This window comes from Lycium barbarum, chromosome 3 (genome assembly GCF_019175385.1).
Source record: "Lycium barbarum isolate Lr01 chromosome 3, ASM1917538v2, whole genome shotgun sequence".
In the NCBI taxonomy this organism is placed as follows: domain Eukaryota; kingdom Viridiplantae; phylum Streptophyta; class Magnoliopsida; order Solanales; family Solanaceae; genus Lycium; species Lycium barbarum.
The window spans coordinates 144316805-144344552 of record NC_083339.1 but is presented as its reverse complement, the minus strand read 5'-3'; the positions used below and the strand labels follow the sequence as shown (position 1 = coordinate 144344552).

Here is a 27748-nt window from a genome sequence, read left to right as displayed (position 1 = left end):
GGCTGAAATGGTTTGGGCATGTGAGGAGGAGAGGCACAGACGCTCCAGTGCGGAGGTGTGAGAGGTTAGCTATGGATGGTTTCAGAAGAGGTCGGAGTAGGCCGAAAAAGTATTGGGGAGAGGTGTTGAGACAAGACATGGCGCAGGTTCAGCTTACCGAGGACATGACCCTAGATAGGAGGTTTTGGAGGACTCAGATTAGGGTAGAAGGCTAGTAGGTAGTCGTTGTTTCGATCTATAGTTTATTGCCCTTTGTTTCTTGCTACTATATGTGGTTTCTTGTACTTCGATTATCTTATTTATCTGTGGTAGCTACTGTTCCCTTTTTTTCAGACTGCTTTATTTTGACTTATTCGCTTTCTTTAGTTTCATTTGCATTCTGCTTTGAACTGCTTGTGCTTATCTAACCTTTCTCGTTGTGATTTCTCTTGAGCCGAGGGTCTTTCGGAAACAACCTCCCTGTCTTCCGAGATAGGGGTATGGTCTGCGTACACTTTACCCTCCCCAGACCTCACATTGTGGGATTTCACTGGGTATGTTGTTGTTGCCATGCCTTGCATAATGTCATGCACCTATCGTACAAAGTTGAGGAGCCAGTACGGGCTAATTGAATCACCAGCACCCGATTGGGTGATCCACTGCTTTTGTGAATGCTGTGCTCTCTGTCAAGAATATCAAGAGCTTCATCTCAGAGGCCTGGACCCTTCAATTGGTACTTCTGCTTTCAACCTTATTTTGTTTCTTTTAATCAACCTAAGCATTAAGTTGATAAGCTAATTGCATCATGGTCCTTATCTCTAAAATTATGAAAACCTCCTTTTAAGGGTTTCACAATTAAAGTTGTCATAGTTATAAAATATATGGATTGTTCTTCACTGACAGGATGGCAAGGAAATCAGGCTTGGAAACAGAACATGAAGCTGCAACAAGCTACCATGATGGGCTGATTAATTTACCAGAAACTAAGTACTATTGATATTGTGCTTCTCTCTAAATTTGTTCTGGTTTTTACTTTTTAGATCTTTGTTTATATAAATGTTGCTTTTGTTCCTTCGTAATTTGTAATTCCCCAATGGAAAAGAGAAATAAAGAACCACCACTGTTAGATTTTCAAATGTATATTTTTTACTTCATTTTATTGACAAAAAGCCCACCTCAAAAAAAGAAAAAATAAGAATAATCTTTTAGGAACAAAAGTAAAAGACACATGCTTGACTTTTAATGCCATAAAAAATCACAGAAATAGTTGCTTGTAAAATCTTAAAAAGGATGCCACTATAAGTTCATCGAGCTAATTCTTTTTGAAAGAAACAGATTTTGTAACTCAAGACAAATGTTCATATAATACACGAGCTCAAAAATTTATCTTTTGAGTACAAATTCTTACAAGAATTTATACGAGATACATGTACAATGCATGTACATAGTGACTAGCGTAGCCAGATAGAGCAAACTTATACACAATCCCCTAGTGAATGCCAGTCACCCTTACCATGTGACACGGAGGTCACCAGACTAACCACGAGCCTTCTTGAACATCCATTGAAACCATCAAGGTAAGTATAAATATGAAAACCTAGATGTTTATAGTAGCATCCCACAGTCGAAGCAACCCATTGCGTCCACCACTACAAATCCTTTTCCTTTCAAGGTCAGAAGCCACACATCGTACCTGAAGATTAAAGATGATGGCATCAAAATTAGAGAGAACGATACATTATTTAGCACTGCAGTTGATCTTTCGCAAGGCAGCAGGCCAAGGCAAGAAAAAAGAATTTAGAGAAGAGAAAACTAAAACATGAAAACTGGAATAGTGGAGACTGAAGTTGCTGGACGACAAAGTCATTACTGGCTACTTCAAAATGGGACTGACTACTTCAAAATGGGGCAAGGCGAGAAAACAAGGCGGATGATGGAAGTCAAAATGATTTTGGCAAAATGCAAGCTCGTAGCCTTAATTTTTATCACAAATAGATGAGAAAATTTTTCAAACAAAAGCACCCTTCTCCATGGAGACTCCCGTCTGATATCTTTCAATATCAACTAAAGCCTTATGAAAGAGAAGATGCAGGGCACAAATACAGGTCTGATACTTTACTAAGCCACCGGTTCCTTCTTCTTCTTTTTTTTTTTTTTTTTTTTTTTTTGAGGTAAGCCACCGGTTCCTTCTTCTTCTTTTTTTTTTTTTTTTTTTTTTTTTGAGGGTTCCTTCTTCTTCTTTTTTTTTTTTTTTTTTTTTTGAGGTAAGCCACCGGTTCCTTCTTTGTAAATAAAATAGGTTTACGGACATTTCAGTCATTTTAACATAAAAAGTGCTTATCAACACCTTTTGTTCAACCTACTCAAACAGGCTATATGGGCTGGGTAGGAGGAGAATTAAAAGAGCATACAACTAAATTTCATATGTTCGGGTAGAAGTAAAAGAGTCTCCAAAAGAGGAGAGGACAAGAAAAGGAATCTGATGTGTTTCCTCATAAGTCGTACCAAACATTATGAGATAAACAGTTGCTTCAGTTGAGGGAAGAAGATCAATCTCACCCCCCCCCCACAAAAAAAAAAAAAAAACCCAAATGCTGCATATGAGAAAGAGCTGAGCGCACAACAAGTTAATCATTATTGTAAAAAACTGGTTCGGTTAAAGATACATCTGCATGTAATTGGAACAAGAGTGATCACAGGTCAAAGTGAAGCCAAGACAAAGCCATATGATAAAGTGAACAAGCACAGGATATTTGATCAGTCTATATTTCACGAGCATGAGTGATCATACATGGGTACATATGTAAATCTGACCAAGCAAGTGAAATTATCAACATTCTTGTGATTACTTGGCCAAAGAAGATAGGTTGAAAGTTTAGTTGTTTTACACCAAAAAAATTCAGAAGAATTCTCTGGATCATCTGTATTCTCTGCTCCTAGTCATTTTCAAACATCAGCATGCAACCACCCCAAGTCCTCCTTTCATGTGCAAAAGTTCAGTTGTTCAAATTCTCTAACTTGTTTATTCACGTCATGTTTCTTAGGTCTTTGCTACCACAGCGGTCATATTCATTTTCAAGATCACCATGCAACAACCCCCAACTCCCAAGTACTCTTCTTTCATAGATAGATTAGCTAAGCAAGTCAAGGATTACCAGTCCCAGCAAACTACATGAAGTGCATACGAGATTTACATGGATCAAAAGGAAAAGAAGAACAGCATGCTTAGCTGGTAATTAATATCTTTTATTTTTATAACCGTGGTGTCCAGGCCAGCTTGCGCGTACTTTGACTAATTCCACGGGACACCTCCCACCATCAACAGGTACTAGTTAACTCTGTCCCCCAAAGCTAGGACAAATGGGAAAAAATCACCTAGTGTTTTTGTCTCTGTTGTGGTTTGAACCTTAGACCTCATGGTTCTCAACCCACTTCATTGACTACTAGGCCACACCCTTGGGTGCTAGCTGGTAATTAATCTAGTCAAGACATTCAAGAATTGGACTCTTGCCTTCCTAGTAAGTCTTGGTGCAAGAACTGAAACATTCTCTTTTAGAGAAGGGAAATCATGATGCAAAAACACATGTAAATTTATTGATGTGTTGGTGATATAAAAAGGTTTAGGACTGGTACAACCAAAAAAAAATACCATTGCAGCTGTTTTCTGAGGAGTTCTGTAGAGCTGCCATCCGGCCATCTTCGAACCAGCACTAGAGAAGCCACCTAGCCTCTCTTGAGGACGGTGAAAGAGGGACATTGAATTATCGGCAGCCCCTACTCCTAACCAGTGTTCCCCAGCATCAATGGACACTATTGAAGCAGTATGGATAGTGACATTCTTTATGCACCTTATGCCACCTACATATAAAAGGAACAGCTTTAGTGAGTCAATCAACCAGTTCATCGTCCACTCATCCTAGTGGAAGAAAAGAGGTTAACTAATGTCAACATTCCTCAACCATCACACCAAACATCAAATGTCCAGCAAAGCTAGATTCATGTTGTACAAAAAATATTGTGTGATTGTGTTGCATAATAAATTCTAAAATTTTAATAGCACATCTGACAATCAATATTGACAATGGCAACCAGTAAAAAAGTTAAACCCCATCCATGCACAGAAATTCAATCTAAGGTCAGATTGCTCAAAGGGATATGTAAAGTCTCATGTACTAACCATGACAGTTCACAATCAGTTCCAATTCATGGAGCAAACTCTGAATTCTCGGAAAGCTAAGGGTACTTTGAAATATCGAACTTGTGGCATTACAAGGCTACATTAAATTGATGTTAGGCTTTTGATACAATGTCGTTCTGACAAGAAAAAAGTTACATCACGCCTACGAATTATTTTATGAATTCGAGTTCTTTAAACTTATGATTATGTTTCATGCTTCCCAAGATGTCATGGGAAGTGTGAACTTTTTTTTTTTTTTTGATGACATGGAAACCCACAGCCGCTACCCTTAGGGTGCGCACAGGGTAAACCCAGCTCCTGTGCAATAGCTCACAAACCATACATGAGAGATAACATGCACTAGGCAAGCCCCGTGCGACGAGCTCGACCCAGAAGGCAAATCCCCTGCTGTCGTAGGTAGGAGGTTTCGAACCTGAGACCTCTATTATGAAAGCCCCATACGCAACCAACTGAGCCACCCTTGCTGGTACATAGATCAAATTGGACAAGAGAGTTCCGGTTTCTTTTTATAATAGGGAAAAAAAAAAAGGATAAGTCGGGCCAAGTTGTATTATCATTAACATTATAGTGGAAAAATCTCACATTTGAAAGATAGATGCCATTAACCACTTACAACATATTAGTATCTAATACAGAAAGACGAACAAACCAACTAAAGCGTAACTCACAAAGAAGTCATGAACTATCTGTCTAAACAATTTGATTTTCCAAACGCCAGCAGGGAGTTAAGGACTCAGATGTTTTTAATAAGTATTTAGGAAGAAGGGGAAACAGCTTCACTATGATGAAAATAAACTACAATGGATGGATTCACATGCAATTTAACGTTTTCCCTGTTCCATTAAACTGCATATCACTAATTGTTCAGTTAGTCAGGGACAGACTGAGTCATTCAGAGGAATTAAACAATCAATATTCAGGAAAGACTATGCTTACCATCATCATTTTCCCAGAACCGCAGAAGACCATCGCTTGAACCTGAGAGCATTTTTATCATGCTTTAGAATGTAATATTTAAGATTTTACGATCAACAAAACTGATGAAAAATAATAATACCCTGAGAAACACTAATAAGGAAATACGGAAATAGAATACTGCTTTATTTACTGGTCATGACCTGTTATTATCCCTTTGTCCGCTGAGGAATACTCCACACATAGAACTGGACCAGCATGGCAAGCTAGCACTGCATCACATTGTCCTCTAGAAACAGACCAGATTCGTGCTGTCCAATCATCACTACCAGTTATCACCGTGTCTCCCACCATTCTAATTGATCTGTTTAAAATTACAAGTTCCATTAATTATCATAGAACCGCAGCATAAAAGGAAAACGATGATAACTCTGAACCTTCTCTGACCTTATCCATTTTGTATGTCCCATAAGCTTGTGCATTTGCCTCCCAGCACGAACATCCCAAATGTTTGCAACCCTTCAAATGGAAATACATAGAAGTCAGGCTTGTGCTAATATAATAACGAGTCATTTGATTCATGGTTTAGTTATGCAAGGGTCATAATGCAGGGATTGTCATGTGGTGCTAGTGCATAATATTGTATGGACTTCCATGCGGTGAATAGTAATGCATGAATTATTATACTGTAAATAATGATAAGTAGATTATTTTTTGAGTTTTTTTTTTTTTTTTTTTTTTTGAGAATAATGATACGTAGATTATTCTGTAGGAAAAGCCTACTTTAAGGACATCTTTGTTTTTAGATACTCTTATCCATGTACTGTTAATACATATATCCTTATACACGAGTCCAACAAAAGTTATTATAGAATTAGTAACTCTCCGTTTGGTTTTTGATTTGAACTCCACAGAAATTTTGCTCAGGTTAATACCAGAAATAAAACATTATGTTAGTCATGTGGAGATCACAATAGCAATACATAGTTCTATACCAAAAACTAAACGCTGCATAAATAGTCAGAAATTTATACGTAGATTAATTTTCCTTTTCCCTCAAAATTAACGACCCCTAAGTATAACTTTTTAAGCTGTAAAAAGCAATTTCACATGGTATCTCAGATGAACACAATAAACAGCTTCTTTAAAATGCTGATAGAAGTGACATACGCATCTCTGCCTGCAGCAGCTAAGACTCCTGTAGAATCGTCATACTCCATGCAAAGAACAGCACCAGAGCAGCGGCCTACCGTAGCAACACAAGTATCTGTTCTTACATCCCACATCTTTACAGTCCCATCATGGGCAGCAGTAAGGACACGTTCACCTGAAAGCATGCGCACATAGCTGACCTACAAGAAGAGATAGTGATTTGGTACAACGATGAGATCGCCATAAGGGTTATATTTACATCTACACATCGTACACTAAGATAATAAATATAAGTGGACATCTTAATGAGCTGCTTAAGAAGAAACAAAGTAAGAACTATTGTCAGAAAGTGAAATGATAAAATCAAGATCCATAGAATTATGCAAGAATTATAGAGATGCCAAACAACTTAGGTTCCTGCTTAGTCTATATTCTATTTCAACATCATTTCAGTTCATTAGTAACACTGGCACAAAACTGCACAGTTCAGTTTGAGATTTTACTTTTCCTTTTATGTTAAATTACACCACATTCTGCACTTACTCTTTTTTTTTTTTTTTTTCTGCACTTACTCATTGCTTTTAAGTCCATGAAAAACTACTTGCCAAAAGGCAAGTAAAACTGCCAAATCAAAGAGCCATTCTCTATTGGATATCGAACAACAGGATAGAGTACATCGAACATGAAGAGATTGAGCGAAACCTGTGCATTGTGGCCCTTCAATTCTTCAAGTAGTTGTGTTGTTTGTTTATCCCATACAAGAATAGAATGATCGTCGGATCCTGATACCACCTTCCCTCGGTCAGAACTAATTGCCCTAACAGTCCTATAAAGAAGAAGGATGAAAAAATTAAAGAAAAGAAGGAAAAGATAGAGAAACTATCTCTTCTATTTAACTTAAAGTGGTGGAAAATGAAAGAGATAATCAAACTTATATGTAAGTTGAAAGCAATAAGCTAATCACTAGCAATGAGAAGAAGGTACATATAATCTACCTGGTGTGCCCTTTCAGAGTAGCCCTAAGTTCAGCACCACGAAGGCTAGGATCCCAGATCTTAACCTGCATTATTTTTGCCAGAGCAATAAGTAAAATGGCAAAACAAGATCACAAACACTTGAATTTGCTACTGCTGCTCTCTATCTCTACAAGATAATCACTGCATACACAACAACAACAACAACAACAACGTACCCAGTGAGTCCCACAATGTGGGGTCTGGGGAGGGTAGATTGTACGCAGACCTTACCCCTACCTTAGGTAGGGAGGCTGTTTCCGGAAGACCCTCGGCTCAAGAAAAAGCATAGGAAAGGTTAGATACGGGTAAACAATTCAAAGCAATTATGAAAATGAAAACAACGAAAGTGAATAAGCCATGATAAATCATTCTGTGCAAACAGATACTCGCTGAAATCAAGGGGCAGGAAACTAAAGATCAATGCAACTACTCACAAGAAAGGATAAACGCGACTACCTACTAGCCTTCTACCCTGATCTCAGTCTTCAATACCCTCCTATCTAAGGTCATGTCCTCGGTAAGCTAAAGATGTGCCATGTCTAATCTAATCACCTCTCCCCAATACTTCTTCGGCCTACCTCTACCTCTTCTGAAACCGTCCATAGCCAGCCTCTCGCACTGGGGCATTTGTGTCTCTCCACATCACATGCCCAAACTATCTCAGCCTCGCTTCCCGCATCTTGTCCTCCACCGAGACTACTCCTACCTTGTCTCGGATAACTTCATTGCATACACAACAGGTAACATATTTAAGCACTACATGGTTGACTCTGTTTCTCTTCAAATTTAGTTTTCCATGTTTCTATGAGAACATTGAATGCATGTAATTTCTAATGGGAGGCTAGTACCAATTGGTTTGTTAATAAAATATATATTACTCACACATACACATATAAATATGTGTACGCACGGTGTGTGTGTGGCTGGAACTTGGAAGCTATGGCAGAAGGAAAGATGGAAATTATTATCATCTCATTATAGCACAATATCAAACTAGTTGGAGTCTGTTCCATGTGTCGTCATCTGTATCTGCTCTGCTCTATCGGGTCCATATCATTCCAATATTCAATAAAGACAATTATGGATTTTCTAAAACTAGAAATACACTATCTCACTACTAAATAAAAAAGTTATTGGGTCTTACAGCATAAGGCACAAATTGGACCACGACAAAGGTAATTTATAAGCAAACATCCAGACTCAATAATTCTTAAATCTTTACCGTGCAGTCTGTGCTTCCACTAATAAAGAAACCGGCATCCTCTCGGTCACCAACTAAATCCCAAACCTCTTTTTTCGTCACACAATGTAGAGCGGTAACTGCACCACTATGACCCCTTAATGTACGGATGCTGGTTTGCATTTTCTTTTGTCCAGCTGCTGATAGATCTTGTTTTCGAGGAGTCCCATTCTCGCTTGAATCTGAAATTAGTAGACAAGAAAATCTCAGCACACAACATAGAGAGGAAACCTGATGTGCAAAATAGAAGGAATACTACATGCCTAAAGTGCCACTATCAGAAGTCCAATTGCCAACACGACCGAAAGACTTGGCTCTTATTGATGTATCCCTGCTGAACATGCTCTGGACCCAGCTTCTTCCGATACCAGATGCCTCAGCAGGTTGCTGAGCATCATCAGATGCATCCTGTGCTCGTGGGGAAGGCAATCCCAAGGTAGATGCAGATTGTAACTTAACTGAGTGGATTCCCCAGTAACCAACAAACATATGCCGGACATGGGACAAATATCCACGGAGTTTTATCTGACAATAAATTAGAAAAATAACAGATTAAAAAAGAAAGTTTAGCAACGTCGAAGTCCATTATTCAATCTTTTAGGACCCTTTCTGTTTCTCTTTTTTTACCTTTCCTCAAAACGTTGTTCTAAACATGGTGCAAGTGCTTTGAGAAATAAACATGCTTAAAGCATGCAAATAGTACCATTTTTCACCAATATGGAGTATAAGGAATAACAAGGTCGTACTGAATCTCAGCAAGTACTGAGCCAAAAATAAAGTAGAGCACAGCATCACAGCTAAAACATTCTTCAATGATTCTCATAACGCACGTAAAAATAACATAACAATCTTTGTGACAACAAGTGATTATTAGTAGGTTTTAACAGTGACAAATAACTCGTGGGTTAAAATCAAATGAAAAGACAAAAAAAATATGTCAGCGCAGTCACAGGACTCCTGCATTACGGATGTGATATCCAGGATAAAAAGGGAGCTCACTAGCCTGTCTAATGATGATGTTTTTTTAGTTGGTTGGTAATTAAAATGTCAATGCTTAAAGTCCATACACCAGATAGGCAGTGACAGAGATCCAAGCAACTTAAGACAGAACAGCAAAATATGAACGGTGTTATATGCCGAATATATGAATGGTTTGGGAGGAGATATGCCACAAAATAAGCATGGGCCCTCAGCAAGGCGGATTGGTCACTGCTGGAAATGGAGGCATGGAATATATTACTCTATCTGTGTCTCCTTCTGTAGCTCAATGAGGGACTCCATATAGTAAAGAGCATTCAGAAATTCACTTAGAATTTCAAGATTTATATGGCTACAATAGGTGTATAATTTGATAACAGCAATTATTTTTTTATAAGGTAAATATATCTCATTAATATTACACCTATATACAAGAAGTAGACCGAAGGAGAGCCTTGGCGTAACTGGTAAAGTTGCTGCCATGTGACCAGGAGGTCACGGGTTCGAGCCGTGGAAACAGCCTTTTGCAGAAATGCAAGGTAAGGCTGCGTACAATAGACCCTTGTGGTCCGGCCCTTCCCCGGACCCCGCGCATAGCGGGAGCTTAGTGCACCGGGCTGCCCTTTATACAAGAAGTAGACCAAAAAATGTAGAAAACCTACAAAAATACATGGTTCTCTATGAAAGACACGATAATAGGTGTATAATTTGATAACAGCATTTTTTTTATAAGGTATAACAGCAAATCATGCGAGTTAGATTTACACAACCCTAGCAAGAAACAGATAGAAATGGCAAATGCAACCTTTCTTTTTAACAAGTAAAAGGCAAAGATTACCATGGCAAAACTACAGATGCGCCAACACAACATAACCGCAAAAAGGAGAGAGGTGGACAAGAGGCATAAGAGGAAGAGTCTAATATTACTCACAATGTGCTTGTACCCAATGTTGTTTTTCCCAGCTATTGTTTCAATCATGTACCATGCATCAGTGTCATGAAGTCCAAGGCCAGCCTTCAAAAAAACAAGGGAAGAAAACCAATATTGAGAAGAGTAAATATAATCCCAAAAGCAATCGAGTGGAACAACTTTCTCCTTTACAAAGAGGATAATCTGTACCATGTGAGTAGCCACAACAACGAGCTGCGTTGTCACCAATGTAGCATAATTGGTTGACCTGACACAAAAGAGAACATAGACGTGAATATCATGCATACATCTTTCTCCTTTATTTTTTCCCCTTTTTGGGTCAAATCAACATATAATTGAAAATGGCAGCACAAATTAGGCCTGTAGACTTGTTAAGGAAGGTGATGCCAAGACCATGGGACTGCATTGTTTATACGCAGTAGTGGATAAGCAAGGGTTAATCCTCTTAAAGTATTATATCACTCAAATATAGGGTTGAAAAATGTCTCTGAGCTTATTAGCTTCTTAACAATATTGTTTGGATACATGAAAAGCAATGATAGATGACTTCACAAACTACAACAAAAATGTAGACCAAAAGAGCAAACATAGCAGATATCTAAGTTTTCGATGGCTTTGATGCACATGCAATGCATGTTTCAACAAGAAACACAAATACTGCAAATGCATTTCTCAACCAACATTCAGGGAGAATTTGTACCCACTATCTTAAAAATTAGGCACATGAAAACACGTGCATGTCCCATCAAAAAGCTAAAGTTGTTAGAGAGCGAACAATTTTATCTATTAAATTTAGGTCGCGACGGGCCAACCCCAATGTGTCAGCCCGATTATTTTTCTTAGACCAAGCACGGAAAATATTTTAGGTGACCAGTAGTGGTAAGACTTGAACCCAAGACTTTTCACCTCTCTTTGAGCAAGGGGTCTATCGGAAACAGCCTCTCTACCCGTCAAAAGGTTGAGGTAAGGTCTGCGTACGCTCTACCCTCCCCAGTCCCCAGACCCCACCTGGTGGGATTATACTGTGCATGTTGTTGTTGCCTCATCTAGAAGCTTTTCCAACTCCGCAACAATGAGTCATGTCAACCCATAATCTACAATTACTACAAGAATGTATTCTTATCTTACTCCCTTCTGGAAAAGCTTGCCCGATATCTTTCAACTTTTATGAGATTTTGAGTTGAAATTTGCTTGGGTATGTATATGGGGGATGCTAACAAGATAAGTGAGGAAGAAAGTATGTGGCTGCAAAAGCCTTTAAATGAAGATGAGGCTCTTGAAGAGAAACAATGTTCTAGTGATAAAGCGCCATTACAGTTCACAGAATATTTTCTTTTACTCTTTAATGTGGATGTAATCAGAGTACTTTTTTATTGCTGATTGAAACATCATTAGAACTCAACAACATGACAAGAGGGGGTGCTCAGATGGTAAGCGCCCTCCACTTTCAACCCAAAGGTTGCGAGTTCGAGTCACCAAGGGAGCAAAAGGGGGAGCTCCTGGGGGAAGGGGTGTAAAAAAAAAAAAAAAAAAAAAGAACTCAACATTTCAATTAAAAAAAATGTTGCCATATCAACTCTCCCTTGCCTTAATATCCCTCAGACAAACCTTTTTTTTTGTAAAGCAATACCTTCCTATAATGTATTTTCACTTCGACAGGTTTGACGAAAATGACACAAATCGTATTGGTGCAGGGGTGGATGAAATGGAGGCTCGTATCCGGAGTCTTGTGTGATAAGAAGGTAGCACCAAAACTTAAAGGCAAGTTCTACTGATTGGTGGTTAGACCAACTATGTTGTATGGGATGGAGTGTTGGCCAGTCAAAAACTCTCACGTTTAAAAGATGAAGGTGCAGAGATGAGGATGTTGCGATGGATGTCTGGGCGTACGAAGACATATAGGATTAGGAATGACGATATTCGGGACAATGTGGGGGTGGCCTAGGTGGAGGACAAGATGAGGGAAGCGAATCTGAGATGGTTCGGGCATGTGAAGAAGAGATACACGAATGCCCCAATGCGAAGGTGTGAGAGGTTAGTTATGGAAGGTTTCATGTGAGGTAATGGTAGTCCGAAGAAGTATTGGGGAGAGGTGATTAGACAGGACATGACGAGTTCCAGCTCACCGAGGACATGACCATAGATAGAAGGTTATGGAGGACAAGGATTAGGGTAGAAGGCTAGTAGGTAGTTTAGCGTTCTCTCGCTTATCATTCCATACTTGCAGTCGTAGTATTACTCTTGTAGTTTCTTGTCCTTTGATTTCTAGTACTTCGATTATCGTAAGATTTTGTGGCAATTATGTTATGGTGCCTTTTTTCCAGACTGATTATTGTAATGATCTGTTGTTTCTTTACTTCTGTTATTTTTTTTCCTGATTGCTTTTGCTTTTGCTTTTCTTTGAGTCGAGGATCTCTCGGAAACAGCCTCTTTACCTCCCGAGGTAGGGGTAAGGTCTGCGTACACTCCACCCTCCCCAGACCCCACTTGTGAAATTATACTGGGTATGTTGTTGTTGTTGTTGTAGGTTACTTCATACGAATTTCTTACCTTGGAATCTGTTGAAATTCCTTTCATGTATGAGATTCGTTATTGAAAAGGAAAACAAGGTAAGACTTGTTGTAATTGAAAAGGAAAACAAGGTAATCTACATGTCGCATCCTTACTTACCTTCAGTAATTCATTTAGAGAAATTATTAACAATCCAAATAACCGTCATTGAAAAGGAAAACAAGGTAAGACTTGTTAATATGCCAAAATGAAACATTCAGATAATGAACTTGTATGGAGCATAGAAAAAAAAATTGCTTACTTGCTAGAATAACGGTCCAGTAGACAATCAAAGTATCCTTCCCAGAAACTGTAAAATGATGGTGGAGATGTCAGTCGAAACCTCATACAGATTCCTCAAATTTTGAAAGACTATCAAAGAATATATGAACCTCAGTCTTAGTTCCATATAAATTACCACCACACAATTCATAAAGACACCCTTATTATTGAGGCATAGTGATTGCAAGGAAAAGGACAAAGTTCACCCTTTAACCAATGTGATAAGCTAATTGCTCAAAGTCCCAGTTATTAGTTTGGAGAAACTTATGGAAGCTAAATTTTATAATCTATTCAATAAAAGCTAGTTGGGACAATTGAAATAAAATTTATACTGAATATCCTAAGAAAATATGAAAGAGATAGCACCCGGAAATTTGAAGACCATACGGGTAAATTCCAGAAAGCATACTTTGATTGGTCAATATATTTTTTTAAAACCTAGAATACTATGGGCTAATGGTGCAAGGTTTGATACTCGCCCCTTCTACCCTTATCCACTTAAATACCAGGCTTTTGTTTGCGACAAGGTTTGAACCCGTGATGTGCGCCTAACCCACACATCACTTGTTGTGCTCTTACCACTAGATCAAAACCCTAGAGGCCTTTGATTGTTCCATGTAATTTAACATGACACCAGAAAAAGAGACATCAGCTAGTGACGTATTTTTTGAGTCATCAACTTATGATGTATTATTAAATTACAAAAACACACCGTAGCTCCTCCCAGATAGAAAGAGAACGAAGATGTCTTTGAACATAATCCGAGACATTGTTCATATCCTTCTTGTACATTTCTGCAGAGACTTCCAGGGCATCTCTGACAGTTGCCATGTCATTCCTAGACGTAGCACGATTAATTGCTGTTTTCAGCTGCAGTTGTATGAAAGAGTATATGTTAGACAAGTTGATTCCGTGAATGCTCCTGTTGAGCTCTTGGCTAACTTGCTGAAAGAGGGAATACTCAGGTTTGTAGCTTGTGATATTTCTTGTGACAGGTAAGGAGTTTGGCATGATATTGTAAATCAAATAAAAATGTCATCTCAGAAGGGAAAACTGAAGAAACTTGTCAAATAAAAGTAGGAATTAGAATTTGCAAAATAAGTCAAATTGCATATATAATTATTTTTCCATCAAAGTATTAAGATGATTTTCTCTCTTTCATCACTTTTCTCACAAATGAAGTAGTCAGCAATTAAGTTCTTCAATTTTTTTTTTTGAGAAACTGGTACTGACAATTAAGTTCTTCAATAATGTAAAAGGAAAAGGAAAAAAAATGAGCAACACTCCTTTTTATTTTTTAGGGTGAGAAGTCTCAATTAGTTCGAGCAAATGAAAAATGTGCAGAGATAAAGTGTCCCTTTTACCAGTTCTTTGACTGCAATAAACTGCTCCTCTGACAATTGACAGCTCAAACCCTATGAATGTGTGGAGCGGAGGGCGGGAGTCAGTGCACAAAAAATGTCAAATGATTAGATAACATTGCTGATTTGAAGCTACGTACTGAATGAATGTGCTCTCTTATACATTCAACGAAGCCACTACCCCCAATTCCTTCTGCATCTGACTCAATCAATGCTGATAAAAACACAAAAATATTCAGCCAATTATCCAGTTCTTCTTTTGCTAGGACAGTAAAATATAGTTTATACAAGCATTAACCATAAAAGCCAATAATTCTGGGATATTATTGGAAAATACCAAGGATGGTTCCATATTCAAATGAGGAAAGAGGATCATCTGTTTGTCCCAAATTGACAAGGCGTACCCACAATCCCTGTTTAAAGGAAAAGCAAATGCAGATATGGAATCAAAGATCTATCAGAGAAGTTTCTTTTCTTTCATCAGTAAAGTAAGAGGCATCCATGGGGCCAGAGGAGTGCAGACACATGTACAGAGAAGACAAAAATTACCTAGATCCTTTTCAGGCATCGATATCAAAAAAATCTTTGGCACTAAATATGATAGTCAACTTTAATAATTTACAAGAGCTCTTTTAAAAGCCCGTATTTTCCCATGTAAAGTTGGTGGAACATTTTTTTACACTAGATTAGACAGAACGTCAACTAGAACCAACAACAACAACAACAATTATGCCTGAGCTCCAAACAAGTTGGGGTCGGCTATATGAATCCTCACTGACCAGGTTTATCCATTTAAGCTCGAAAGTCAACAAGAAACAAAGACTCAAAAATTGTTCAACCACACTTCCTTGCCTTGGAACCCGGAAAATTAAGAGATAAATAGGGTAGATGGACACTATCCATCTACTGAAAACTAAATGGATTTTAAGTTGCATTGTCAAACTAGAAGAATTAGCTAGTCTCGTTAACTTGTTGGCATTTAAAAAAGATAGGACACCTATGTATTCATTTATTGGAAACTCAAAGTATTTCTGAGAAGTATTAAAATACTAAGCAGAATTGTCTAATTAGAAATTATTATTATTATTATTATTTTTATCAAGTAAAAGTATTTTCATTCATAAACATTGCCACAACGGCCATATACAAAGGGTATACCAAAAGATCAAGAATCTACAAACTACGATTCTCTACAAACTCCACCCAATCCTCTATACAACTAGGAACTTTCTGTTTACACCAAAAATAAATAAGAGAGCGGAGACTACTCCTCAACTGAAAAAACTCGACTCTACTCTTTCAAAAGCTCTCCTATTTCTCTCATTCCATACTACCCACATTAACACAAGCGGTACCACATTCCAAGCCCTTCCCTTCGTCTTCTCCTCCTCTGGTTCTTCCAACTGAACATCAAATCTTTCACAATTCTTGGCATTACCCAGAGTGTCTAAAACCACATAAACATATCCCACCATAATCTCATGGTAAGCCCGCAATGTAGAAGAAGGTGATCCATGTCCTCGCCCGTCTCCTTGCACATGTAACACCAATTGACGTAGACAACCTTCCGCCTTCTAATATTTTCCGCCGTCAAAATCACCCCTCTAGAGGCTAGCCAAGTTAAAAAAACACTTTTCTTGGCACACTTGGAGCCCACATTGCATTACATGGGAAATCAACCTCCTCCCTAACCAAAAGACACTCATAAAAAGACTTCACAGAGAACACTCCATTATTTCCCAGGCCCCACCACCACACATCGGGTTTAGACGCCGGATTGACTTGCCTATGAAGTAAGTCTATCCATCTTTGAAACTCACTCACTTCCCAATCTTGAAAATCTCTTCTAAATCTCAAATCCCAAAAAGTCTCTCCACCTTGTGTCCGCCTATTTTGTTGAATTGTCAAGTCTATTTGCCAAGATATTCTATACAGACTCTGGAATTCATCTTTCAAGAAAATATTCCCACATCAATTATGTCCCCAAAAATATACTCTACCCGTCTCCTTATCAATTGCTAGAGTGCTTGTTGTCCCAGAAGAAACTAAAGAAGCTACAAGTACTAAAAAGTACAGAAAGCATCATTTATTAGGAAAATGCTATGTAAACTAAAAGAATCATAACACTACTATTTGCAACACTTATGAAATCATTCCAGACATCACATAATATGATCAAAGTTATGTGACGGCCGTGAGTATTTTGTCTCTCCAGAAGAATGTATAGACTTCACCGACCTGGTCAAATAATAAGTGTAGCACTACCTTAAGCTGTTTTATCGTGGCTAATAACTGCATATTACTAGTCAAATAAGTTTTTCAAAGTACTGGATCCGACAAAAGATCATGCAATTTAAAGCCAAGCCAGGAATGTATTATCCAATAAGCAAAAAATGTTATTTTCAGATTTTATTTACATATTACTTGGAAGCAAACGCAATATTACATGCAACACATCCACAGTTTGAATGTGAAGAGGAAGCTCTGATGGACTTAATAAGACAGCATTAATTTCTTTTTCTTTTTTCGGATGACCAAGAAAGCTGTTATTTCAACTTTGAAACTCGGGGATGGGCCTACCCCTTATATCCTTCTCCACTTAAATACCAGAGTTAATAGCATGGTGCAAGAACCAAGTTCTGAACTTGTGATTTGTGCCTCGCACTTATTAGCTTTTGCTGTTGAACCAAAGCCCTGGCAGCAGGACAGCTTTAGTTTCTGTTTTTTTTTTTCCAAAACCTTTTTGATAAGATTTTTTTTTTTTTTTTACTTATTTTGAAAGAAAAAGGGCATCCTTTTCCTTATTCTAAAACCAAGTACACCTCCTGTTTAAGTATTTTATACAAACTTCAACCTCTCATGGAGGATAAATGGACTACCACCAATGCACGCCCTTACGAGTTCAGGAAGAATCTGTGTATGCAAGATTATAGAAACTCAAATATGATCAAATAACTAAAAGTCAAGTTCTCTATATGATCGTTTGCTGATTCAGTGTTATTCTGGTTAATATCAGCTACACATACATACCGCAAAAATAGGGGTGCAAACTTACAGTTCAGGTGCCTTTCAGTCTTCCGGTTCTATTAATATTAACTTATCATAACAAAAACTATTTACCATCTAAACGAAAGGCAACTGATTGTCTACCCAAGAAGACAGAGAGGCACGGGCAGGAAAAGGGGTTTGAATTATTTTCCTTCTTATGTAAGAAAATTAAAACCAAGGAGCAAGACAGCACTAAAAAATAGCCTTTCCTACTCTGCCATATTTGAAAGGAAGAACGAAACGGATCTCATAAGTGCAAAGCAAGGATCAAGGGCGCATTAAAACCCATCTTTTTCCACTTTTCCAGATATGAGAGCAATAACATAATAGATATCATTTTCATCAAATCCTAGAAAACAACATTAAAGGACGCATAATTACTTGACATGGAAAGTAAATAGACACACCACTCTCTCCCTTGCCCTTCTACTTTTGCTCCATGATGCAAACTTATAGTAAAAATAGAACAAGGAATTTAAGGATAATAGAATAGAAGTCAATAGCCTTCACTTTTATGAACTTCTGCTCCATATGGAACAAGTCAAGATGAATGTAATATTATATAAAAGGAAAGGAAAAGGAAATTATAAGGAAAAATGAGCTGAAAGTACTGAGGAATAGTATTAGTAATTTCTAAACTACCCTTAACTGGTAGTGCTTCTGCAACCTTCATTTCAAAAGAATCTGACAAAGATATACTATACTACTGAAGAGAAAGAATATATAGAAGGAAGCATCTGATAAAAAGACTTGGAAGATTTCAGGGTAACAAATACTACACCTGAAGCTTAACTTTTATGTCCAAAACCATACGTTCCCTCTCTGCCTGTAAGGAAGAAAAAAGCCCAACCGGGGTGAGAAAGACAAATTAGCGAATCACACACATCAGAAGCAAAATATAGGGAACGTACAGCTCGCTCTCTGGGGCTTAGACTTTCGGCCTTTGAATCATTTCCAGCAAGTACTGAAAGTGAACTGATGTAATGGAGGAAAAATTAGTTTTCATTTGAAAGAAGCAAAATGATGTTAACAACCAGAGAAATTATCGCATAAAACATAAGAAATACCTAGTAGTATGCCTCCCAGAATATTCAACTGCTCCACTTGCCGCTGCTAGAATCTGCTTCCTCTTTTCCTCCTGCTCCTCTGTTCTGACATTTGCAGGAAACCTGTCATAACAGTATTTGGCACCTGATCCTAATGTTTTTGGGAGCAAAGGGTGAATTTAAATCAGTGTTCCATCCATCCTAACAATCATATGTTCATCAGATATGATTCAGCCGCACCACGATAATAAGAAAAGATACCTGAAATTCCCACACCCGGATCAGAAATAGTTATGATCTCTGGCTCTGCCATAAGTGACGGAAGAACTGAAAGAGGATTTTGACCCCTGCCAATTGCATCTTGTAACTTATCTAGCAGATTATTATTGTTTTCTTCAGAACCAAGACCTCTCTCCAAATAATCCAAGAAACCCTGGGATTCTAAAAATTGACTTATCTGTTGGCATAAAACAAAGAAAATAAATACATCAATTTGGTGACACCAGAAGCAATAACCATAGAAATAAAGAAGGTGGGTTAGGTGAAAACTCTTCCATTATAGGTTGAGCTTTGACATACATCGTCGCATTCATCTTTACTAATATCACACCAATCGGCTTACAAACCAAAAGAAGATGATAATGAATGTTGGAGTCCCCTTACTTCTCAGTCCTAATCTAAATCTTCCCTAACTTATCAAGCTATTAGCCTTCAATGCAGTGATGAAATTGTAATGCAAAATCAATCTTATTTGTTTGTTTGTTCCTTTTTTTTTTTTTAATAAAGAATCTTATTTGTTTGTACGGTATTAACATACTGACCCATCAAATATTATATCTATTATACATAGGATCAACAAATATCTATTATCACCAAAAAATCCAACCTAATTTCTGCAGGCCCTTTGTGACATGTTGATACCTGATATTTATACTACAAGCAAGTTAAATTAATCTGTATGTCTACAAACACAAGATGGGCGCTTCGACATCACCATTGGATCAGGTGGCTGGTTTGTTGACCGAGCGCGCTTCTTCAGGAAAGCCTGAGAGTTGAAGACCTGTGTTGCCGTATTTTCCTGATATAAAGTGATAGCAAATGTTAGTTTCAGTGGTACTTTCACACGATATATCAATTAGTTAGAAGTATAAGCTTCTTACTATGAAATTGCGGTAGCCACCAAGTATTGATGCAAAGAACTTTAAGAATGTAAATCTGCAAATGGAACAAAAACTAGGGGCTTAATATGTTATTTATATGAAACCGTAACTTAGCAATTTCAAGTATCCTCCTTGAGAGACAAACAACAACAACCACAAATATTGTAAAATGACACACAAGAATCACCTGATTTGGATGTCGTGTTCTTCTCCCCATGGTCTGTTGCCACCTCGCGGGTACTGATCTGAGACATTTGCTCGACTAGCCTTCATTTGGTCTATTCCAACAACATTTGGATACAACAACTTCATAATCTCACCACGCAGTGTACTATATTCTGGCTCTGGTATGGGAGGAATTTCCTCTGTTGTAGTGATGCGATTATGCTCAAGGTCCACAATAACTACCTAAAACATCAACGAAGCACAAATCAAAAATTTGGATAAATGGTAAATTAAGACAGAGCACTAAAGCAGCCCCAAGATTCAGCATGACACTGAAGGAGACTCTACCACCCTTTTTGGTAAGGACACTTTTTTTTATGACCCGGAAGCCTGTATGGGGCAACAACCTTTAGGACCGACCACAGCTTTCGAAACTCAGAATAATTAGCCCGTCCCTCTACCCTTCCCACTTAAATAGCAGGCTTAGTTCTCATGACGCAAGGAGGCTTAGTTCGCATGGCGCAAGGCTCGAACCTGTGACCTAAGTCACAAGTCCCTCAACCTTTGCGACTTGAACTAAGCCCTGGGGGCTTGGTAAGTACCACCTTTATTTAACCACTTATCGGACTTGCATCATTCAAATCAAAAAAAGATAACAGACTTAGAATTTTTTTTTCCCTGATAAAGTAATGAAACGTTAGCAATGAAGGATACAAGAAACATGTATATAAGAAGTATATCAAAAAGAGGAAATAACACACTTAGATTTTTAACAACCTAAAAAAGTGGCTTCAAGGCTACTTTAGCTGGAGTAAGTAATTATTTCTATCAGTCGAATCCAGATTCATTATGCTTCTTAGGTATATTTTTAAAGGAAGAGTCCACTCTATACATCAAAATATCAGTTTCACCAACACCATGAAGTCTACTGTGGTGCGTCTATCCGCAGATCTCTTAGTGACTCTTTTGTTATCAGGCTCTTAGTGACTCTTTTAAGTGTAGTTCACAGCCAAGATAAGAGTTAAGACTATCAAATTTTGGAATCGCCCTCTAGGGAACTAGATGTGTGGGCTGGACGTGATAACTAACAGCATATATCTTTGCGAAAGGGCATATGCAGAAACTAACCAGTTTCCTCTTTGTTAACACTTGCATAGATCTGCAGTATGAAACTATTAGTTTATCAGATTTTCCTCCTCCAAGAAAGATTCTGTCAACTCTTGAAGAACCTTCTTGAAGATTCTACCTGGATTCACACTACACCACTACGCTAACCTATAATTCCCTGATAATGTCTCATTTTCATATGCAATAACTCATATCATACTACCAGATCTACTTCTATCCAACCAGCTATTTCTTCGGAGATTTTTATGATGAACCTTTACAATCTCACGAGACACTTCCTCTTTTGCTTAAAAATGAAAAAAAAAAAAAAAAAAAAAAGGGAAGAATAGTAACGTCTTGTTATGAAACTAAGTACAAGTAGCACTTTCTTGGTGCTAGTTCATTAATAAAATTACTTTACTATCAAAAAATAGAGGTAGCCCATGAAGCACCATAATTAATCAACACTGAAGACGACTGCTTAATCTCAAAAATGATAACTCAAGTTATTTCATTATGAAAGAAAAGGATAAGGAGAGTTAAGTGTCTATGTTAGATTATAAGCATTACGTGAACTTACACCATCCATCGTAAGCCCATACGTATCCACGCCAGAGTGAAGGCCCATCATGTACGGTGTAGGAGCATCAATATAGTCTACTCCACTGAAAAACAGCAATGGAATGTAGACATGCTTCAGCACAACAAACATCAGATAATCAGCTAACAGTCCGTGGAAATCTCAAAACATAATAAAGTCCCCATAGGATAGGGCATTACATAAATATACATACATACGTATAGACATACATGCATAAATCCATATACATACATACATATAAATTGAGAAAATGCACAGGATAGAAATTGAAATAAGCCATAGATCCCAAAAATATTTCGTAAACCAGTAAAACACACCTGCCACCGAAATGGATAAATTAAATGGCATAAGGCTTCTGATGCAAGTGTTAACAGAGAATACCTGCAAAATCAGAGTTGAAACTAGTAAACATGAATCCCAACAGTACAGAATCAGCTACACAAGGTTAATTGCTTGCCAGTATTTGCAAAACTTCTGAAGACAACTGAAAAGACCCATTGCTTAAAGAAAGTTGAAACCAATAACAAATATATTGAAGCACCTACAGTCACCAATTAGGGTTCTTTTTAGCGCACAAAAAAAAAAAGAAGGAAAAAAAAAAACTGATCAAGGACAGAAGACATAGAATCTAAAATCTTGGAAGCTTATTGCAGCATATAATATCATGTATGTCCAATAGTTTCTAAAAAAGTCAGATCTCCTTTCCTGCTCCAAAAGTTTCAGCTGTATTGCACACACAAATACATTTTCTAAATAAGGTTATAGCAATACATCAGCAACAGCTTCAGCTCTGACAAGTTATACGCCTGCTTCATTTTTCAGAAACGCCAAAATTATCAGTTCACAGGGTTATTAATTTTGTTCCATAAGTCACATTTTCAATATAAAGTTGTTAAAAGATACTGCTCAATCAACAGAGCTGGGTGTCTAATTCTTTTTATATATATAAGTAATGATATTTTATAAATGGTATAACAGCATAAGAGAGTGCATTAAGTTACAAAACTTTGTGAAGCCCTGATCACATCTAACATGGAAATGACATCATTTACCAAGGCCATGTTGCAACCAAAAGCTAGCATAGAGCTGGGTATCTAATTCTTTAAGCTGCTAAGTTCGAACCAAACTCGGCAGAGGCTTCAGTGCACGCATCATTTAAAATGTATGGTATGCACAAGAAACAGGAGAGGATACCAACAGCACTACATATAAATCAAAGAAACTAAACAAATTTACTTATGATTTTCCCGGGAGTAAAGAGCAATTAGGAATACATGTTCGATCGAAGCAAAATCCTTCTCTCGAGCAAAACAGCTGTAAATAATTGGATTACATTGTCCACATCCAAACACTGAAGCAAAGGCTGAAATGATATCTGTCATCAAGTAAAATAGAGTCAATCCTATACTGAATCGACTATCCAATGACACCTTAACCGGAACAACTCTCAAGAAGACAAATGCTAGTACACTTACATCAGCGTGAGGAAGGCCCTCCTTTGGTGGAACTTCAACAGAGAGAAGGCTGTTCTCGATAGCAAATAGCACCCTATCTTTTCCAGGTGTTGGCAAAGGTACATTGGAGACTGAATATGCTATAACATCCCACAGTGGCTTGCTGAAATTTTGGCAGAGCTGACAACATTAGTGCAAAGGATGATAAAATGGAAATTCCACTTTCATTTGAATTTTGAAGTAGAATGAAATCTTGATAATAGGAGGGGAAAAATGAAGAAAAAAAAAACTTTTCATTGGAATCCATATATTTTCTGGAGTCGAGTAAGAATCAGAAGTTATATAATTATTCTTCTAAATCATGTGTTTGTGCACATGCAAAAAAAAGGAAAAATTCAACCCTTGATTCACAACTTGGTAGGGAAAAGTACAAGCCAGGAAAGTAGGAGAAAGGGAGGAAAATAGGTGGACCCAAGAAAAAAATTGTTTGTACTCTCTCCACTTTACTTCCTCTTTCTGGTGTGAAACCAAAGAAGATAAAGATGGTTTTCTCAAATTCACTTCTCCCTTTCCTTCCCCTTGTTGACAAGCATAGGGTAAATATGGCCTTCTTAACCTACGAAAGCAGTAAAAATTTCCTACAGAAAATAATTTCACCCCTTTGGCTTTAAGTGCTAGCAAGTTATATATTCTCCCCACAAAACAAGGAACAATTCTTTACCATATATGAACCGACCGTAAGTTCTTGGAGCAATTAACAGGTTGTTTTACTGGTAAACCTTTTGGAAGTCTTTACACTGCTATCGTGATGGAAAGATTGAGGTGTTGAAGATAGGAGAGTGAATAAAACTCTCAAGCTACCAATATCCTGGTTACTCAAAGAGTAAGGCGCGAATGTTGGCGAAAATAATCTTAAGGCCAGTTTATTTATTCTTCATTCATAAGAAACAGGTTGCTGACTCGCTGGGAGATCTAAATACAAAGTATATATTTTTATCATTAATACCAGCAAAGCTTTCTAATCCATACCTGCTTCCCGAGGAAGAAAAACAAAGCACAAAAATTTCCTCCAGGGCATCTCGAAGGATTTGAAAACTGGGAGAGCGTGAGACAAGACAGATGCATTTGTCAGCATATGATTTCGCAGGAATGCGGTAAGCTTCAGCAATATCCTCGCAAACAGGATCCCGAAATGCTATGCAGCTGACATAGATCTTTGACCCATCACCCTCTGCAGCCATTATCACTAGTCACAGCCCAATAAAAGAAAGAAAAGCGGAAAGACTAAACTGACAAAAGCAGAAGGCAAAGAAAAAAGCTTAATTCACCTTTTAATACAATGACCTTAAAACAAAAGTAGGATCAAATCCTTGTCGTTATTAAGTAAGGAAAAATGTTTTATCAGAAGATCAGCAATAGAGCTGCAACCTGTATAAAGGAAAGTACAAACGTCCAGACAACCTATCCCAGCCTAGGGAAGATACTATGTGAAAGCTACTAGCATACCAGTCAAAACAATAGGATAACTCCTGGGAGAAGTTGATGGATCATTTGGATCAAAACCCGATCCATAGAATTCCACTCCAGCTGGTAGAACACACTGCATTCCAAAGCGCAAAAAATGACATGTAGTGCAAAAAATAAATAGTATATTAAATGGAAAAGGATCCTGGTGCAAATTCGATAAAAACAACTTTAAGAATCTTTGAGATTGTAACTGATACAGCTATGCTGTAATTTTTATAGACTGAATACCTTCGTCGTACTTTGTTTACGGATTTTACCTTACATCATCAAAAGCAAAAACTATAACTGTTGCAGTTGTGCACCGGCTGGTGTATGTTTACTTCAGCAAGGACATACTCTAGGTGTAGGATGCATTTTTCTTAATCTTTGAATAAGATGATTTATAGCCGGACAAATATATATGGCTTATTTTTAACCACGAGTTTCAAAAGTCATCATTTCTTTCTTAAACGCTGTGCCGCCACATAAATTGGGACGGAGAGAGTGTCAACTAAGATGAATGGATACAAACACTTATAACTAATAAAATGGAAAAAAAAAAAATAGAGTCTCACTTCAGCCAAAAATTTTAACATAAAAGCTTTTAACATTTTGACCTACTTATTGGGTAGGCTTTAAACTTGGTTCCTGGGATTCCTATAGTATTTTTTCCATTGCTGTGTTTCTTTAGGTTTCAACCTTTGGAATTGTGATGACATACTTCAGCAGCCTATGTAGATGATGTAAGTGTTTGCTTGTGAAATTGTCCTTGTTTCTTTAAATTCCTGTTCAACCACAGTTTGTTAAACAATTCAAAGCAATTTCTTACTTAACATTAATACCCTAAACAAGTAAAACCTTTTCCATCATTCCCAACACATACAAAGCATTGAATATGCAGTATCGACAGTTCACATTACTCTTTAAGATTACAAACAACAACATACCCAGTGTAGTCCCACATGTGGGGTCTGGGGAGGGTAGGATGTATGCAGACCATACCCCTACCTTTTGTGGGGCTTACCCCTACATTACTCTTCAAGATTACCTAGCCAAAATCATGTTTCGGTAATTGCAGCGACTAGGGGGAAAAATGATAAAGAAATTGGGAAAGACAAAAACAAGGTGGAATAAAGTACTTCCAATACTTTGTATATTTTGAATACCTTCTTGGTATTTTGTTTATGTTTTTTGTCTTACCTCATCAAAAAAAAACATAGCAACAATTGCTGTTGTGCACAGTCCGGTGTATTTATACTTCTCCAAGGACATACTCTAGGTGTAGGATGCATTTTTCTTATTCCTAGAATAGGATCGTCCTTTTTTCTTTAAATTCCTGTTCTACCACAGCTTGTAAAACAATTCAAACTATTTTTTTTTTTTTTTTGATTAAGCACCAGGTGTCCGGGTTTTTTTGAGCCCCGACTAATCCCGGGGGTGCACAGGCCCTCGGCAAGGAGTTTCCCGCAAGTGCACCACGGGTAATTCAAAACTATTTCTTAACTTAACATTACTATCCTAAACAATTAAGACCTTTTCCATCATTCCCAACACATACAAAAGTTGCATATATAGTACCTACAGTTCACATTACTGTTCAAGATTACCTAGCCAAAATCATGTTCGCAGTTTTGCATAGGCTGGTGTATGTATACTTCTGCAAGGACATACTCTAGGTGTAAGATGCATTTTTCTTAATCCTTGAATAGGATTGTCCTTTTTTCTGGTTATCAAAAAAGGATTGTCCTTTTTCTTTAAATTCCTGTTTTACCACAGCTTGTAAAACAATTTAAACTAATTTCTTGCTTAACATTATTACTCACATACTATCTTGTTCTTCGATTCTATTATTACCTGTTGTTCCCTTTGCTTCGGTTATCATATTATGTGTTGTTGCTATTGTTCTCTTCTGCATTGTGTCTGCTGTATTTTTCTTTCTATACCTAATTTTATTACGCTTTGCTTGAGCCGAGGGTCTATCGGAAACAGCCTTTCTACCCCATAAAGATAGAGCACAGGTCTGCGCAGAGACGAATTTAGGATTCCTGAAATATGCGTTCACCACTTAAAAAAAGAAGGAAAAAAAGTATTAATTGGGGTTTCATCCCTAAACCTCTAGGTAAATAACTCAACCTTCAACCAAGTGCACCATTTAGCATTTTTGTAGCATGTGTTCCAACAGATAGAAATATACTAATTTTAGAAAATATATACATAAAATACCTAGTTTTACGGAGAGACCATGTGTTCACGTGCCCCATTGTTTGCACATAAAATTACCCCTGGGTGTGCGTACATCCTATCCTCCCCAGACCCCACATGTGGGATTACACTGGGCATGTTGTTGTTCTTCTTCTTGCTTAACATTAATATCCTAGACATTAGGTAAAAATCAACCGTTTCCATCATTCCCAACACATACAAAGCATTGAATATGTAGTATCTACAGTTCACATTATTCTTCAACATTACCTAGCCAAATTACTACCTATAGTTCACATTACTCTACAACATTACAGTTGCAAGTTTCAACAAAAAAAAAAATCATCTAAGAAATGGGAAGGCAAAAAAAAAAGGGGGGGGGGGGGGGGGGGGTAAAAGAGTACTTACAGTAGGAAGTTGAGGAGGAGGGGGAGGGTAAAGAGTGTGATTAGAAGGAGGATACTGATCAATAAGGGATGGCATATACATAACACCTGCCCCATGATACCCTCTATTCCCATCCAATGTTCGTATCTCTGTTCCAATTCCACATACTACAAAGTACTCGAATATCCTAGCCATCATTACCAGATCTCAATGCCCGTTAACTCCGATCTGATTATAATGCTTCATACATTGCAATCCTCTGATTTGAATTTTGAGTCAAAATTGTATAAGAAAATGTTGTTGAATTGAATAACTCAATTGTTTCGCTCTTCTTAGCCCTGACCCGGATCCACGAGATCGAAATCAACTCAAATCTTGGGTCAAGACTCCAGTCTTCCAAGTAATGGCCCTCCCAGCCCTATATAGAATTTAAATTTTAAGCCAACCCACGCACTAACGAGTAGGAATGG

At 37.6% G+C, this 27748-nt stretch overlaps 1 protein-coding gene across 1 annotated transcript; it reads right to left on the bottom strand.

Annotated features, from left to right (window-relative positions):
• Positions 1–1315: 1315 nt before the first annotated feature.
• On the bottom strand, positions 1316–27748 carry LOC132633292 (DENN domain and WD repeat-containing protein SCD1). Its single transcript, XM_060349599.1, has 31 exons — positions 27300–27748; positions 24690–24783; positions 24213–24414; positions 23205–23346; positions 23004–23104; positions 22047–22110; positions 21709–21822; positions 20044–20264; positions 19857–19911; positions 19691–19774; positions 18958–19153; positions 18718–18847; positions 18562–18625; positions 18432–18476; positions 14940–15015; positions 14743–14816; positions 14606–14656; positions 13954–14111; positions 13222–13269; positions 10599–10656; positions 10410–10493; positions 8764–9025; positions 8483–8682; positions 7240–7304; positions 6947–7070; positions 6263–6444; positions 5540–5611; positions 5296–5456; positions 5114–5155; positions 3629–3837; positions 1316–1672 (listed from the first exon to the last, which is right to left on the bottom strand). The coding sequence occupies exons 1-31, from the start codon at positions 27474–27476 to the stop codon at positions 1577–1579; spliced, it is 3651 nt and encodes a 1216-aa protein (XP_060205582.1). The 5' UTR covers positions 27477–27748; the 3' UTR covers positions 1316–1576.